Raw genomic sequence first — 14,664 nt, 5'->3', positions numbered from 1 at the left:
CCACTGGTTCACTGGTGCTGACTTACCCTGGTCCGGATCCTCTTGATGTGCCGTAACCGGGCCAACCACTTGGAGGCGTAGGCGTCTGATGGGTTAGCTCTGTACTGGTGGACCAGTGAGGCCATCTGATGACACAACATGACAACACATACAGGTCACCTCTTAATCAAAACCATAATGAAACGTGGTCTAGATATGACCGTGCCATGTTAATAAAGGCATTTTAATGTTTAAAGAGAGTGCCTTGGATTTTTCTTCCAGTTTGATATCTACTTTTTGAATCCCTTTTTACAAAGAGCACCTCGAACAAACTTTTTTTGGTCCAAGAAGCATTCCTTCCCATGAATTTTTTGATGAAATGTCTACTTCGATTATATTGTGAAACAGAGTGGGATCATGTACTCACGTTGAATGAATGGAATGTTAACTGACTTAACCTCATTTGAGTGACCTTATCTAATGGTCATGTCATAACATTATGGCACCATCCATCAAAGGTTCCTAACTTTTTCCAGCTCAGATACAAAAAAAAATAAATCTGGTTTCTCTTAAACTACAAAAATACATCATGAATTTCATCATCCATATTTTTTCCTTGCTATTCCACCATCAAAACAACGCTGAAAAATTGCTCTTTGCCAGGGATGAAAAATTGGAGTCTATTGCAGACAACAAGGTGACATCTACAGGAACATCTGTCACTGTCAAGTAATGTCAACCCACAAGACACCTGAAAGAAACTGTATTCCAGCACAACTCATCTCCTTGTCTTCAGTCAAAATGTGGAAACTCAGTCTCCTCTGAGCCCAACAAAAATTCTTGACTCATTACATGATAATGTGATATATCAAATATATTAGTGCCAATTAAAACAAATAAAAGATTGAAATAAACTTTTTTCTAATAAATTCACAACTTACATCTCACTGAATACCTACATTTTTGCAAGGAAATATAAGGCCTTAAGTCACAATGAATTTCTGAAATATTTTTGTCACTGCAACATTGTGCAATACTTCATTATGTCAACAAACAGCCCAATGAAAACAAGTTTGAGACCTTTTTAGTCCCGTCTCTGCAGTCCTAGACACTGATCACAAATCATAGTAAAACTAGCTCGATATTTCAGTGCATCAGTAATTACTCTCTACCACATTACTGTGTTGGAAAATTGCAGGTAACAGTCACTGTGGTCAAAATATCACTGTATTACTGCTCTTACTCATCCTGTTTAATTGTGTTTCTGATGATTAATGTGGGTTTTGATGCCACTGATGGGTGACTAAATGGCCCGTCACCTTAGTAACAGAGATGAGAACAGATGTGAGAATTTTAATGTTGTTGGAAACCTGTATATATAAGTTGACAAATCATCAGAGCAGATGATAACAGCCTAGTTGTGTTAAGCAGAAATGTCCTATAGTACATGTTTAAGTACATTGTTAGTGTGCAGATGTGGAGCCTTACATTCGCATGCAAAGCCATCTGTCGGACCAACAGTGGCAGGTTCCGATCTGATACAATCTTGGCCACCGTAGTGTCCACTAGGCCTTCCAAATCTATAAGAAAACAAGGGACACAATAAATATAAAACTAGACAATCAAGGCTCAGAACCAGATGCCTTGTGGTGTCATGCCCTCACCCCTGCGGCACTGAAGGGTGACGAGGTTACACTCAAAGTCCAGCGGCTTTATAATGACTTCAACAAAGTTAAACTGACCCTAATGGAAGACAAAAAACACATGATAGGTAAAAGAAGGAGCATAACCGTCAGTATGCACATGACAGAGTGTGTGTTTACTGACCTTTATGGTGCCCAGTTTATACTCCTCTCCAGAGTCATTATACACCACCATAACAAAATCATTGCCGATGTGTCGCTTTTTGTTGCAGCAGCCTTTGTCGCTCTCTCGGTTTGGCATCAGTGTAGCGATGTGGAAAATGGCTACAAAGGTAGGAGTTGATGAAGGTGATTTCATTCAAGCACTCTGGTTTTGGAATATACTGTGACATTGACACGCAAACATGCACACACATACCCTGCATAATGTCGTCGTGCCAACAGTATGTAAATTCCCCGTCATCGCCGTACTGATCAAGGCCTCCTAAAAAGATCTGGTCGGGGTCGCAGTCCTTCAGATGGATTAGTTTTCCCAGACCTGTCAGAAATGCAGCGTAGCGGTTTGAGCCGTACTCGTTGGAGAGGATGGCGACCTCGTTGTTAATCTGAGGAGGGAGAATAATGGTGAGCATTTAGGCCAGTGTTTTCCAACCGTGGGGTCACCTCAAATTTAAATGGGGTCCCTTGAAATTTCTAGTTATTAAACTTACTAATAAAAAATGTATGGTGAGTTGAGACAGACAATCACAATACAAAAAAGACATGACAAACTGAAGCTGAAACTGAAGCACTGTGGTACTGTTTATCTGTCAAATGTTCATTGTGGTCGGTTTCAGATGCTGCAGCTCTTTCATAATTCATAGTTTGAGTTATTGTTTTTCCCGTATTAATTTGCAGGTTTGTATATACAAGCTGGACTGACTGTACATATCCTGACCAAGGAAAATAAAATTCACACTTTGTGCAGTAATCTCAACCTGGCTTTTCTGCCTCCGTCCATAATAATATACATTATATAGACTAAATGTTGCCTAAAATTAATGTTTATTTGCAACATAGTAGAGCAAACTATTACATGATCAAAATCAAATTAATTTTAGCAAAATGTCTCTGTTTTGAATGTCTGGGGTCGCCAGAAATTTGTGATGTTAAAGTGGGGTCATGAGCCAAAAAAGATTGGGAACCACTGATGTAGGTAATCTGGCAAATAACTGAAAATAGCTGACATTTTTCATCTGTGTGTGCTTTTACCTGCCCAGCTCCTACAAACACCACTCCAATCTTATGAGTGTCATAAGGAGGCATCTGGTCCAGCACCTTCACAGCACGGTCGATCACCTACACAAAGAATAAACAAAGAACAAATACTGTAAACAACAGCGTTCGTACAACAACGGAGCAGATTCTGAATAAAGCAAACACCTGAACTCACCTGAGTCTTGGGCAACAGCAGGGGTTTGTTGGCTTCATTCCCAAAGAAAGGAGAGTGGTACAGCTGGAGGAAAACAAAGCTGGAGGAGACGAGACGACAACTCAGACAGAAATAAAATAAATAATGACCAGCTTACCGTGTAATATCTTTACATATCATTAACCTCATAGCATAAATGCCTAAGCCATATTTTCCGGCCAAATTGTGATATCTGCATTACTTAGCTTTCCTAACACGCCTGCTTCATTTTGCATCACTGGCTATGTCCTGGAAAAACTAGGACTTAGGCTTATGTTATGGGGTAAATGATAAGGGACATAATATGACATGGCACAAATTGCATATCTATAATAATAATCAATATTTACAGGCTCTTCATTTTCTACCATCTCACATAATCATACAACTTGCACGCTGCCACTTCAGGTAGTGTCAGCAGACCCCTGATCAGCTACTGAGTCATGTCAGTGTGTTGCATCACATATTTAGTAAAATGACTGACAGATGTAAGCGGCCTCTGTTTTTGGATTACATTTATCAGTGGGGTGTGTGCAGCACCTGGGGCTCAGTCCAGAGATCTTTTCAGTGTTGCTAGGTCCCGGCCGACTGTGGTACGAATCCCTCTCTGTCCTCCTCTCCCTCCTGGAGGAGGGGGCAGATACAGAGATGGTGTGACCCCGGGGTCGGTGGCCTCCACCGGGGGAGATGGGTCCAGGTTGCGCTGCCGCTGTTGGGAACTCCAGTCTCATCCTTGCTCCTCCACTTTGTGCTGAAACCACACCTGGGCCTTCACCTACTTGACTTTGACCCCCGAGCCCATTGAAGTCCGCTCCTGTGTTTCCGTCCATCTTGTCTTTCTCCAGATGAGGCTGCTGGGGTTGAGGCTTGGCCTCTGAAGGTGCTCTGGGTCGGGACGTGTCAGCAGTCTCAGACTCCATCACTGCCTTGGAGAAGGCTTCAGGTAATGTCTGCAGCTCTGGAGATGAGCTGGACTTGTTGAGTCCATGACCCTGAGTGTGGGTCTGGAAGGGCAGCTCGGGCCCCTGACTGCCTGGGGTGGACGGTCCCACAGTGGGCTGGTCGATCGGAATGGCTCCCTCGCTCACTTCCTCCAGAGTTGACTTTTCATCATCCTGACTGGAGGTGGAGGAGGACTATAGGAGAGAAGTGACCGGAGAAAGGCTGAATCACAACTTTAAATACTTCAACTTACAGTAATGGGAAAAAAGTTTTCAGACACCCTTAAATGTCCCTTAAATTGTACACAATCTGAATCTAATGCAGCCAAACCTGTTCTGCAATGATAATATTTTAAACAAATGCAAGTGATTTTTTAATTTTTTTTATTGTTAACAAAAAAAAAAAAAAGAACCAAATTCTTGACAATTTCAACATGTCAAATTATTTTGCTGAAACATCCAGTTTTGATGTAACAGAACACATGCAGAAGGGAGCATGTAGGTATGGAGAATGGAACAATACTGGGCACAGTTCAATGACTTAAGGGTGATTCTAAATGCAATATATTACAAATGCATGGAGTGTCCAAAACCCTTTTTCTACCACTGTATATAAGCCCACCCTGTTTGACCTGCAAATAGAGTACACGTGCATTTTTTTTTTTTTTTTTTAAACACAAAGATCAGAGTTAAAGGGCTTCAGTTTAAGTCTGTCTTTAGTGTAATCTCCGTTTCTTTGACATAAAATAAATCCAAACAGTGAAGAATACGGGACATGTTTTGATTTGATTCAGTGTCCAAAGACTTCAGCACAGAACTGAACTTAGATGTTTGAAGTTAGTTTTCATACAAAAGAGGAAAAGATCTGAAAAAGAACAGAAAAGAAAGCATCACTGTACCAGGCTGTTTTTTTTTTTTTTTTTTTTTTTTAACGTACCCTGCTGAGCGACCCAGTGGGGAGGGTCTTTGTGAACGTGTCAGTTGACATGAAGATGGGATCAGACGGCATCGGCTCAAACTCTTCACTCTCCAGCCAATCAGATGGTGTGTGCACTGCAGGGCCTCCAGAGGACTCCTCCAGCACCACCACAGAGTCTACAGCAAGACACATAAGGGTTATACGGTATAATGCAACATATACACACACACACACACATACAGATTACAGACAGTCCACTGTTAGTGTCACAATCAGAAAGACACAGTCCCCGAAACAGACATCACACATTTCATCACAGTTGTCAGTAGCTGATTTTGATACACCACCTCACACACCATTTCTACTAGGGGTGGCTGGTACCAATTATTAGTTTTCATGGAGACCCATAACCAGTAGTTGCAACCAGTACAGCCAATGTGCAGAAAAAAAGAAAACTAAAAAACTGCCAGAGTCTACATCTGAATGGCAAAACCTCTAACAGAAGATTTGTCTTTCTGTATATGATTAATTAACTTTCAACATTATTGTACAATAAAACTTCAGGGGGCTAAGCATTTCTTATATGAATAACCCAAAATGTCAATTAATTAATAAAGTATCTCACAAAAGTTTTATGAATCAACAATTAAATTTGTTCCAAATCAGCAGCACCCAATTGCGTATAAGTACACTCATTCAGTGTGCCACTCAGTGCTGAGAAAAACAGAGAACAACGTGGCTGTTTCAGAGCAAAAATGCCTTTTAATTACTTTTTTAAATTTTTTTTTATGATGTGATGGATGAAAAAATTCATGATAGCACTAATCATAAAAATGCTGAATATTGGCTCCAAAATTTGGCCATTCTGATAATCAGTCAGCTGCTAAATTCTACCAGATAAATTCTAATAAATACATAATATGTGAAATCATGACTACATAAGAGAGAATGACATGCATCACTGACGACACAAACTCAAGGCTGAAAGGAAAACACACACATGCACATGTAAAGAGATTAGGATCATGACCTACAGGACATCCAGCCTATTAACACTGATCAGACACACACAGATCAATGCAGCAGGCAGCATCGATCCACCACCGCCTCATCTAAATGATTTCCATCATGCATTAGTTTGTTTGGTTTGTTTGCTCAAACACACTGCAGCTACTCCAACAGCAGCCCAGACCAGAACGTCCAGTCCTGAACCTCCTAAATGACAGACCCCCTTCTCTGAAACAAGAAGCAAAAGAAGAGGGAGCCCTCTGGGCCAGGACTCTCAAACCTCTGGATCTCAATATGGATTTATTGGCCTACAACTTGACCAGTCTGATGAAAAAAGAAGTTTTCAGGCAAAGAGTGGAAAAGCTGGATGAGGTCTGGGCTTTCCTGTTGATGAGGTCAGAGGTTAAACATCAACCTGGGAGTATGTTTCAATAACACAAGAGTTAGCACTCACAAGATCAATAGGAGGAGGAAAAATAAATCATCAGAGGAGGAAAAAAACAAAATCATGATCCAAAATCATGATGATATCTCTATGTCATTAGAGTGATTGAGCTGAGTGCAGGCACACGTTCAGTAACACTGGTTTGCGGACCCTCCCTCCCGTATTAATGTAAGACTGAAGGATAAAAGAAATACTGAATTTCATCACTTGCATAATTTGGGAGAGTAAAACAGTGGGGCCTTTAGACCATGAACTGACAAACACCTGTGAAAAATCTAATTCCTAAACACGATCTGTCACTTAAATTAAAATACAAGTTACAAAACAATGTTTCTCCCTTTGAATTTTATAACTCCACATCAAACAACATTGAGTAAAATACACAAATTATAAAGCAGTGAATTGTAAATTAACTTTGACTTGGACTTGACTGCAAACAGTAGGAATATACTCAATTTAATTTCAGCTATGAATATATATGGATTCCTGTCATTCAGACCTGGAATGCAGCCAGAAAAGTCAAACATGGTGGTGGAGGATGAGCAATGAAGTTAAAATGATTACATGATTTGAAACAAATCGTTTGCTTGGTTTTTGTAATCAGAAATTGGGTACCAAACCATACCCAGGAAAGACGTGGTTCTTTAAACATACAGATAGGTAGAGGACTGTGATTTATCCTCAAACACACAAGAAAAAGAATTAAAAAGTTAGAACACTGTTTCTCAGTGAAGGATAGAAAGAGATCTGGATTTTAACCGTCTATGGTGCAGAACAGAAATAAAAGAATTTGTGATCATAAAGGCTAAGAATGAAAGATGGAACTGAATCAAGAAACAAGAGCTCAGGGCTCATTTGGCAAACCTTTATAATACATGGTTACCATAAATGTACAAAAAGTAGAGCTGCTCAGTTAACTGAATCTTAATCAGTGTCCATTCAAAAGGCTGCCATTGAATTAAATAAAAACTGTGCATGTGTGAAGGTGACAACCTATTTGTTTGTGTGCAGTCCTTATCTACACCTACTAAACAGAAATGAGCAGGCAATCTGTTTAGGTAGTGAAGTGTATGGACCCACAACTATCCAGTCTGTAGACCAGGGGTCCGCATCACAAAAGTTCAACAGAATCAGGATCTCTTTGTGATACCCAGTTTTATCTCTCTCTACGTGGTCTTCCCTTGGGTAGGTCCTGCGCATGCTAATTGTTTCAATTCATTTCTGTGCAGCGTGGTTTCTTTCATTGTGTGGTACATTTGTCCCTGCCTGATGTCATCCAGCATCATTCTCTTTCTTCTTCTCAATCTCTGCCCTTCCTTCAATCACCATTCTCAACAGTCCTTCTGATCTCAAAATGTCCAATCCAACAGGCTTTTCTTTTCCAGATGGTGTCTAGTAATGTTCTTCTTTCTCCTACTCTTCTCAACACTTCTTTATTTCTCAGTCTCTCCATCCAACTGACCTTTTCCATTCTTCTCCATATCCACATTTCCAGACTTTTCAATCTCTTGATATCAGCTTTCCTCAACATCCAGGTTTCTACACACTCCATATCAAGGTCTTGACCAGTCTCTTCTTCAGATTGCGGTTGTGGTTCTTGGTGAGTAGCATTCGGTGTTTGTTGATCATATCTTTGGCCACGGCAATTCCTGTTTTTGCCCAGTTTTATAAAACTAAATTAAAATTATTACCTTGCTGTGTCAAATCAGGGTTTCTGATTCTGTTATGGTTCACATTATCACTGTGACCAATCACAAACATGGACAGATCTAAAGTCACATATTTGTCAGAAAAAAAATGAATAAATAGGATGAATGTGAAAATATAGCAGGCTAAAAGCTAATACTACTGTTGCTGCCAAAGACGAAATGCTGGAAATACCGTCCTGATGACTAAGACTGATGTTAATCACCAAGCAAGTAAATTCATAATATCCTTTATCGTGATCACAAACTGAAATACTGTATTACCCACACAAATCTCACTGTAACTTTGTCATTGAGTGGAGCAGAAATTAAGCATTATTGGCTTGTTTCTCTGAGCTGAGCATTTAGATATTATTAACTGTCTTCATACTGTTTGCAATGAAAAACAAGTCAAAGTACATTCAGAAAGTACTGCTTTCTGTGTTTATTTGTATTTTCATAATGTCCCAATGTTTTCTGACTTGAGGCTTATATCATTTTGAGCTTATTATCCAAAATAATAGATAATAAAAGGTCATATTACAACAGAAAATTTGAAATTATTCTCATTTTCAGTGTGTGCTGAGAAGCCACTGTATTGTACAAGTAGGAAAAAATATACATCATCAGGTGGAGAGGGATGTTGGGCACACATGAGGTGGACGGTACCTGCCCAGGAAATGCTCCTGTGCAATCTGCCAGGGGCTGGGGGGCCTGGGGGGCCAGAGCCCAGACCCAGAGACCAGAGAGAGCCGCCCACTGCAGGCAGACCAGGTGGCAGGCGTTTATATTACATCGCAGCCAATCACAAACCAGCATGGGGATGAGGATGGAAAAAAAAAAAAACATGGAAACAAATCAATCAGAAACTAGGAAAAAAAAAAAAAAAGTGAAAAATGAAAGTGAAAAAAGATGACTTCAGAAAGTAAATAAAGAGAAATGTAAGGATGAACAGTAGATGAATGTAACCCTGGATGGACGTCACCATAAAGGAAGCTTCTGCAGAAAAAAAAAAAGACTCATAAAACAATATCGTGAAAAAGATGCCAACTTGAAAACTGAAGCTGATCGAATGAACGCCTCAAATTCAAATATTGTTTTCACAGGCAATTAGACATGAAAGACTACTTATCTTAGTCCTGTAAATGTGGTCAAGAACAGGCGGTCAGGCAGAGAAGAGAGATGCATTCATGCATAACATATACTGTATAAACAGTATAATGTACATAAACATAAAAAAGTCATGGTCTTTCTTTTCTTTCTGACTTCCCTCTGTTGCACTGATTTCACTGGTTGTTACTTACCCGTGTTGGAACGCTGGATGAGGTTGGGTTTCCCTCCAACAGTGCTGTGTAGTGGTGGTTGGGGCTCAGACATTGAAGTCGGTGCAGGAGCTGCGGTGCTTGCTGGAGCGCTGGCGGTCTGAGCAGGAGGCTCCTTCACTCCCTCCATCGCCATGAGGACACTGGACAGCTCCTGCAGGGGCATGTTGCCAAGCTCAGAGGAGAAGGGGCTGGGTGGGTTCTCCAGACACATGAGCCAGCTTGTGTTACCTGAAATGAAACAGAACAGAACACTGCATTAGACCAATGATCTAGGCTCCATTACTGTAATTTGTTTTTGTCATTGTATGCATGTTATTCAGTAGCTCTGAGGAAAAAAAACTCTTCCTCTGGTAGTGTTTTCTAAAACGCATAAATATCACAGTTGTAAGTTTTTGTTGTTGAGGAGCCCACCATCAAAGTGTACTAATAAAAAATAGGACCAATGGCCCGGTATCTCACTGGCATGGTCTATAAAGAATCAATGACAACTTGAATTTGTGATGTTGTCAGGTTCTGGTGCGATGCTTGTGTTCTGTAGTCTCAATACAAGGAGCTCAATCTCACTCAAATTAACAAAATCTTGAGGCTTAGTATTAATTTCTGTTACGTTTTATGGTTTACATACCAGACGGTCTTCGAATGAAGATCTCAGCCCAGCCTTGTGTCAGCATGGGGACGAATTCAGCCAGGCTGGGATTGTCTTTGAGGGGAGGAGCTGATGCTGTGGCAGAAATGGAGGAGGAAGGACCCAGGCCGGTCCAGGTGGTGCCAGAGGAGGGGGAGAGGGGGGCAGCCAACTCACCCTCAGAGGGGGACACTAACGGGCTGAGACTCTGGGCGGGGCCTGCGCGAAGAGCATGTCCACCTAGAAAGAAGAAAATCACAGCACAGTCAGCATCATTGTCATCACTATCATTATCATTCTTGTCATTGTAAATATCACCTCACTGTAAATCAGCTTAGCTTTGTTAGATTATGGAATCCAATATTAAATCTAATATAATAGCTTCCCTGAAGAAAAGCACAAGGCAATAATAAAACAACAATTCCCTACTTATATACACTGCTCAAAAAAAAATAAAGGGAACACTAAAATAACACATCCTAGATCTGAATGAATGAAATACTTATTAAATACTTTGTTCTTTACATAGTTGTATGTGCTGACAACAAAATCACACAAAAATTATCAATGGAAATCAAATTTATTAACCCATGGAGGTCTGGATTTGGAGTCACACTCAAAATTATAGTGGAAAAAGACTACAGGCTGATCCAACTTTGATGTAATGTCCTTAAAACAAGTCAAATGAGGCTCAGTAGTGTGTGTGGCCTCCACATGCCTGTATGACCTCCCTACAATGCCTGGGCATGCTCCTGATGAAGTGGCGGATGGTCTCCTGAGGGATCTCCTCCCAGACCTGGACTAAAGCATCCGCCAACTCCTGGACTGTCTGTGGTGCAACATGGATGGAGCATGGTTGGTGGATGGAGCGAGACATGATGTCCTAGATGTGTTCAATTGGATTCAGGTCTGGGGAACGGGCAGGCCAAGTCCATAGCATCAATGCCTTCGTCTTGCAGGAACTGCTGACACACTCCAGCCACATGAGGTCTAGCACCGTCTTGCATTAGGAGGAACCCAGGGCCAACCACACCAGCATATGGTCTCACAATGGGTCTGAGGATCTCATCTCGGTACCTAATGGCAATCAGGATACCTCTAGCGAGCACATGGAGGGCTGTGCGGCCCCCCCAAAGAAATGCCACCCCACACCATTACTGACCCACTGCCAAACCGGTCATGCTGGAGGATGTTGCAGGCAGCAGAACGGTCTCCACGGCGTCTCCAGACTCTGTCACATGTGCTCAGTGTGAACCTGCTTTCATCTGTGAAGAGCACAGGGCGCCAGTGGCAAATTTGCCAATCTTGGTGTTCTCTGGCAAATGCCAAACGTCCTGCACGGTGTTGGGCTGTAAGCACAACCCCCACCTGTGGACGTCGGGCCCTCATACCACCCTCATGGAGTCCGTTTCTGACTGTTTGAGCAGACACATGCACATCTGTGGCCTGCTGGAGGTCATTTTGCAGGGCTCTGGCAGTGCTCCTCCTGTTCCTCCTTGCACAAAGGTGGAGGAAGCGGTCCTGCTGCTGGGTTGTTGCCCCCCTATGGCTTCCTCCACATCTCCTGATGTACTGGCCTGTCTCCTGGTAGCACCTCCATGCTCTGGACACTACGCTGACAGACACAGCAAACCTTCCTGCCACAGCTCGCATTGATGTGCCATCCTGGATGAGCTGCACTACCTGAGCCACTTGTGTGGGTTGTAGACTCCGTCTCATGCTACCACTAGAGTGAAAGCACTGCCAGCAATCAAAAGTGACCAAAACATCAGCCAGAAAGCATAGGAACTGAGAAGTGGTCTGTGGTCACCACCTGCAGAACCACTCCTTTATTGGGGATGTCTTGCTAATTGCCTATAATTTCCACCTGTTGTCTATTCTATTTGCACAACAGCATATGAAATTGATTGTCAATCAGTGTTGCTTCGTAAAGCTATACCTACCGATGTGGCATTTCTCACAGCACTTAGTAAAAGTTTGAACGGTTTGAACAACCCGCCTCTCTCCAAAGCCCCGCCCCCTTCCTGCTGCCTGAGCACTGAGGCTCCTCCTCCTCTCTCCTCCTCTCATCTGATGTGCGATGGAAACGGAGGTGGAAGCAGAGGTGGAGGTCCAGTCTGTTTTGGCGCGTCCGCGGACCCCTCCCTCAGTAATCAGATGCATCATCCACCTGCTGTGGGCCCACGGCTCCTGTTCCATCAGTAGACCTGGTCTGTGCAGTACTGGGTCAGTGTCTTTACTGCAGTGCCCAGGGGATGGGCGCGCGCACTGTGAACGCGTTTTCCGTGGACATTTGAGGTTTCATAGTCCATACAATTATCATCCTACATCATCTTACATTGTGTGACACCATGTACCTGTATGAGTCCCACCGTCATAAAAGCTGACCTTTATGCAGACCTGTTCAGTCCAGTACAGCTGACTTCCGGACTTTTATCTCCATCCTTCATTCATCAGACTCCCGTTTGTTCCCCTCAGTTGTTGTTTCTGTTCATAAATCAGTTTTTTCCCTTCCACATGTGCATGTCAGTTCTATCCAAACACATCCTAGACAGCAGACTGTGGTCAGTGACAGGAGAAGCAGTGCCAGTGAAGCGTCAGATTCAGAGGTACCCGTATAGGATGTGAGACGGCGATAATGGATCGGATGCTGGACGGCCGTAATGGATGATTGACAGGAGGCTCAGTCAGGTTCGGCCAATTATTTTATTCGGACCAACTAAAATGATTGGTCAGACTTTTATCAGAAATATATGAGAATTAAACATTTTTGAGTTTCAATACCTGGCGGATTTCTTTTATATTTTAGTTTGACACACATTTATTAGGAGCATTTTAAGATGACAAAAGAAAAGTGTAAAAATGCCACATCATACGGTATAGCTTTAAGTGGACAGTTTGATTTCACAGAAGTGTGATTGACTTGGAGTTACATTGTGTTGTTTAAGTGTTCCCTTTATTTTTTTGAGCAGTGTATAATACAATATAGAAACAAAAACTGATGTCCTCATCGTTATGTCATCCAGACAAACAACACAAAATCAAGGACATGTAGGGCACAGACAAAGCATAAAAGCATGGTGGTTCACAACAAAGAGCAATAATTTGCACCAATCTTCCTAAAATCAAAAGAGAACAATGCTGTAATGATCCTAATCTTCATTTCTTTCAAACCTATTTAGGTGGACTTGGAGTGAAATGAGCCATGGAAAAAGCAAAAGTGGGAGGAAAATAATCAGATAAAAGCACCGCTGCAAACTCAGTGAAAGATAAAAGGTCCACAAAAATTGTTTCTAAAAAGATTTGAGGAAAAGACACTAACAACTGCTTACTTATGATGTGACAGGGTTTTAGATGTGATGCTAACCATTTGTATCTGTGCTCTTTAATTACTGGAGAACTATTGTTTACATTTAATTCATTACCAATATTGATCATTTTAGTTATTTCTTATTGATGTGATAAAAGTTTATGATTTCTGTTGTTATTGTCAATAATTACAGCACAAATTGAAATGTCTTTTTATGTCTTCTGTGTTGTCCACAGGAAGTTTAGGTGTACTAACAGTAAGAACAAATATGAACCCTAAATAAATACAAAAATAATTGCACTACTACAAGATTACAGTTTGTCTTGAACAATGAGATGCTGGTGCTTTGCAGAATCATTTAGGCCTGAAGCAATGAATTATGAGTCATGTTGCTGAAATCTGATTACCTGACATGGAGCGAACCCGTATCCGTGTTGCTCTGTTTTGCTGTTGGTTCGACTGTGACTCCAGTTTGGCTGGAGCTTCTTTGGTTATCCGTGTGTGCAGTGATGGATCCGACCTGCATGAAACAAGATGATGAGGAAACAAATCAAACAGAAAAGTTCTTTTCTGTTTTCTGTTCTTTACCTGGTCATTTCCCCTCCTCCTCCCAGCCGGTCGGCCATGTCTAGGCCTAGCAGTGCTTGCGTTCTGACCCCTCCACTGGTTGTTATGGTAACCAGCTTGTTTCCCACCAGCCAGGTCATACTGCGACCCCCAGCCAGCAGGAACTCTGCGATGGGAGACCTACAAAATTATGATTTGGGGGTCAAAATCATAATCTGGATCCTTTTACAAAATTCATCAGTTGCGCAAAAATACTAGCAATTACAAATAAATCCGTTCACACCTCTTGGGTAGTGCAGAGAAGTTCGAGAAGACATATCGGGCCATCATGTCTAGACAGGTCTCGGTGAGCTCTAGGTGAACAGTCTTCAGCCCCTCATCTGCCTGAGTTACTGCATTTTCATCAGCAGAACCCAGACTGCAGGTAGTAGTGGAGGTGTGCATCCTACAGGAGCAAAAAGACATAAGGTTAAACGGTAGGAGATGGGCTGAAAAACAAGAGGAAGGCATGCAGACTCAATGTATATGTACATGTAATCATTACACTCAAGCATGCAAGTTCTCCTATTCTGATACAGGTACAGGACAGGAATGCAGCACATTATGAAAACCAAACCAACACTCAACCACACATTTGGGCCCACATGCAAAACAAGCATTTATATGCAGACATGTATCTGTGTGTGCACATAGACTGAAAGATTTTATTTTCCCGAGCACTCAAACACACACTGGGACACGGTCTCAGTGGCTATAGATGGAATGGC

At 41.9% G+C, this 14,664-nt stretch overlaps 1 protein-coding gene across 5 annotated transcripts in view; it reads right to left on the bottom strand.

Moving 5' to 3' along the window:
• Nucleotides 1–14,664, bottom strand: part of tsc2 (TSC complex subunit 2) — a 34,138-nt gene that overhangs the window by 929 nt on the left and 18,545 nt on the right. For 4 of the 5 annotated variants that reach the window (XM_030135134.1, XM_030135124.1, XM_030135154.1 and 1 more), the window contains 15 exons: nucleotides 14,181–14,342; nucleotides 13,919–14,077; nucleotides 13,738–13,850; nucleotides 10,021–10,260; nucleotides 9,375–9,623; nucleotides 8,740–8,829; nucleotides 4,951–5,108; nucleotides 3,613–4,208; nucleotides 3,055–3,133; nucleotides 2,874–2,960; nucleotides 2,041–2,227; nucleotides 1,807–1,946; nucleotides 1,644–1,722; nucleotides 1,468–1,559; nucleotides 27–125 (listed from right to left, as the gene is read on the bottom strand). In XM_030135134.1, the coding sequence (XP_029990994.1) occupies nucleotides 27–125; nucleotides 1,468–1,559; nucleotides 1,644–1,722; nucleotides 1,807–1,946; nucleotides 2,041–2,227; nucleotides 2,874–2,960; nucleotides 3,055–3,133; nucleotides 3,613–4,208; nucleotides 4,951–5,108; nucleotides 8,740–8,829; nucleotides 9,375–9,623; nucleotides 10,021–10,260; nucleotides 13,738–13,850; nucleotides 13,919–14,077; nucleotides 14,181–14,342 (2,530 nt within the window). The remainder of the gene's footprint in view (nucleotides 1–26; nucleotides 126–1,467; nucleotides 1,560–1,643; nucleotides 1,723–1,806; nucleotides 1,947–2,040; nucleotides 2,228–2,873; nucleotides 2,961–3,054; nucleotides 3,134–3,612; nucleotides 4,209–4,950; nucleotides 5,109–8,739; nucleotides 8,830–9,374; nucleotides 9,624–10,020; nucleotides 10,261–13,737; nucleotides 13,851–13,918; nucleotides 14,078–14,180; nucleotides 14,343–14,664) is intronic. The other variant, XM_030135143.1, reaches the window with a different exon arrangement.

This window comes from Sphaeramia orbicularis, chromosome 1, assembly GCF_902148855.1.
Source record: "Sphaeramia orbicularis chromosome 1, fSphaOr1.1, whole genome shotgun sequence".
Taxonomy (NCBI): domain Eukaryota; kingdom Metazoa; phylum Chordata; class Actinopteri; order Kurtiformes; family Apogonidae; genus Sphaeramia; species Sphaeramia orbicularis.
Note: the sequence above shows the minus strand (reverse complement) of the source record. Positions and strands in the feature narration are given on the sequence as shown.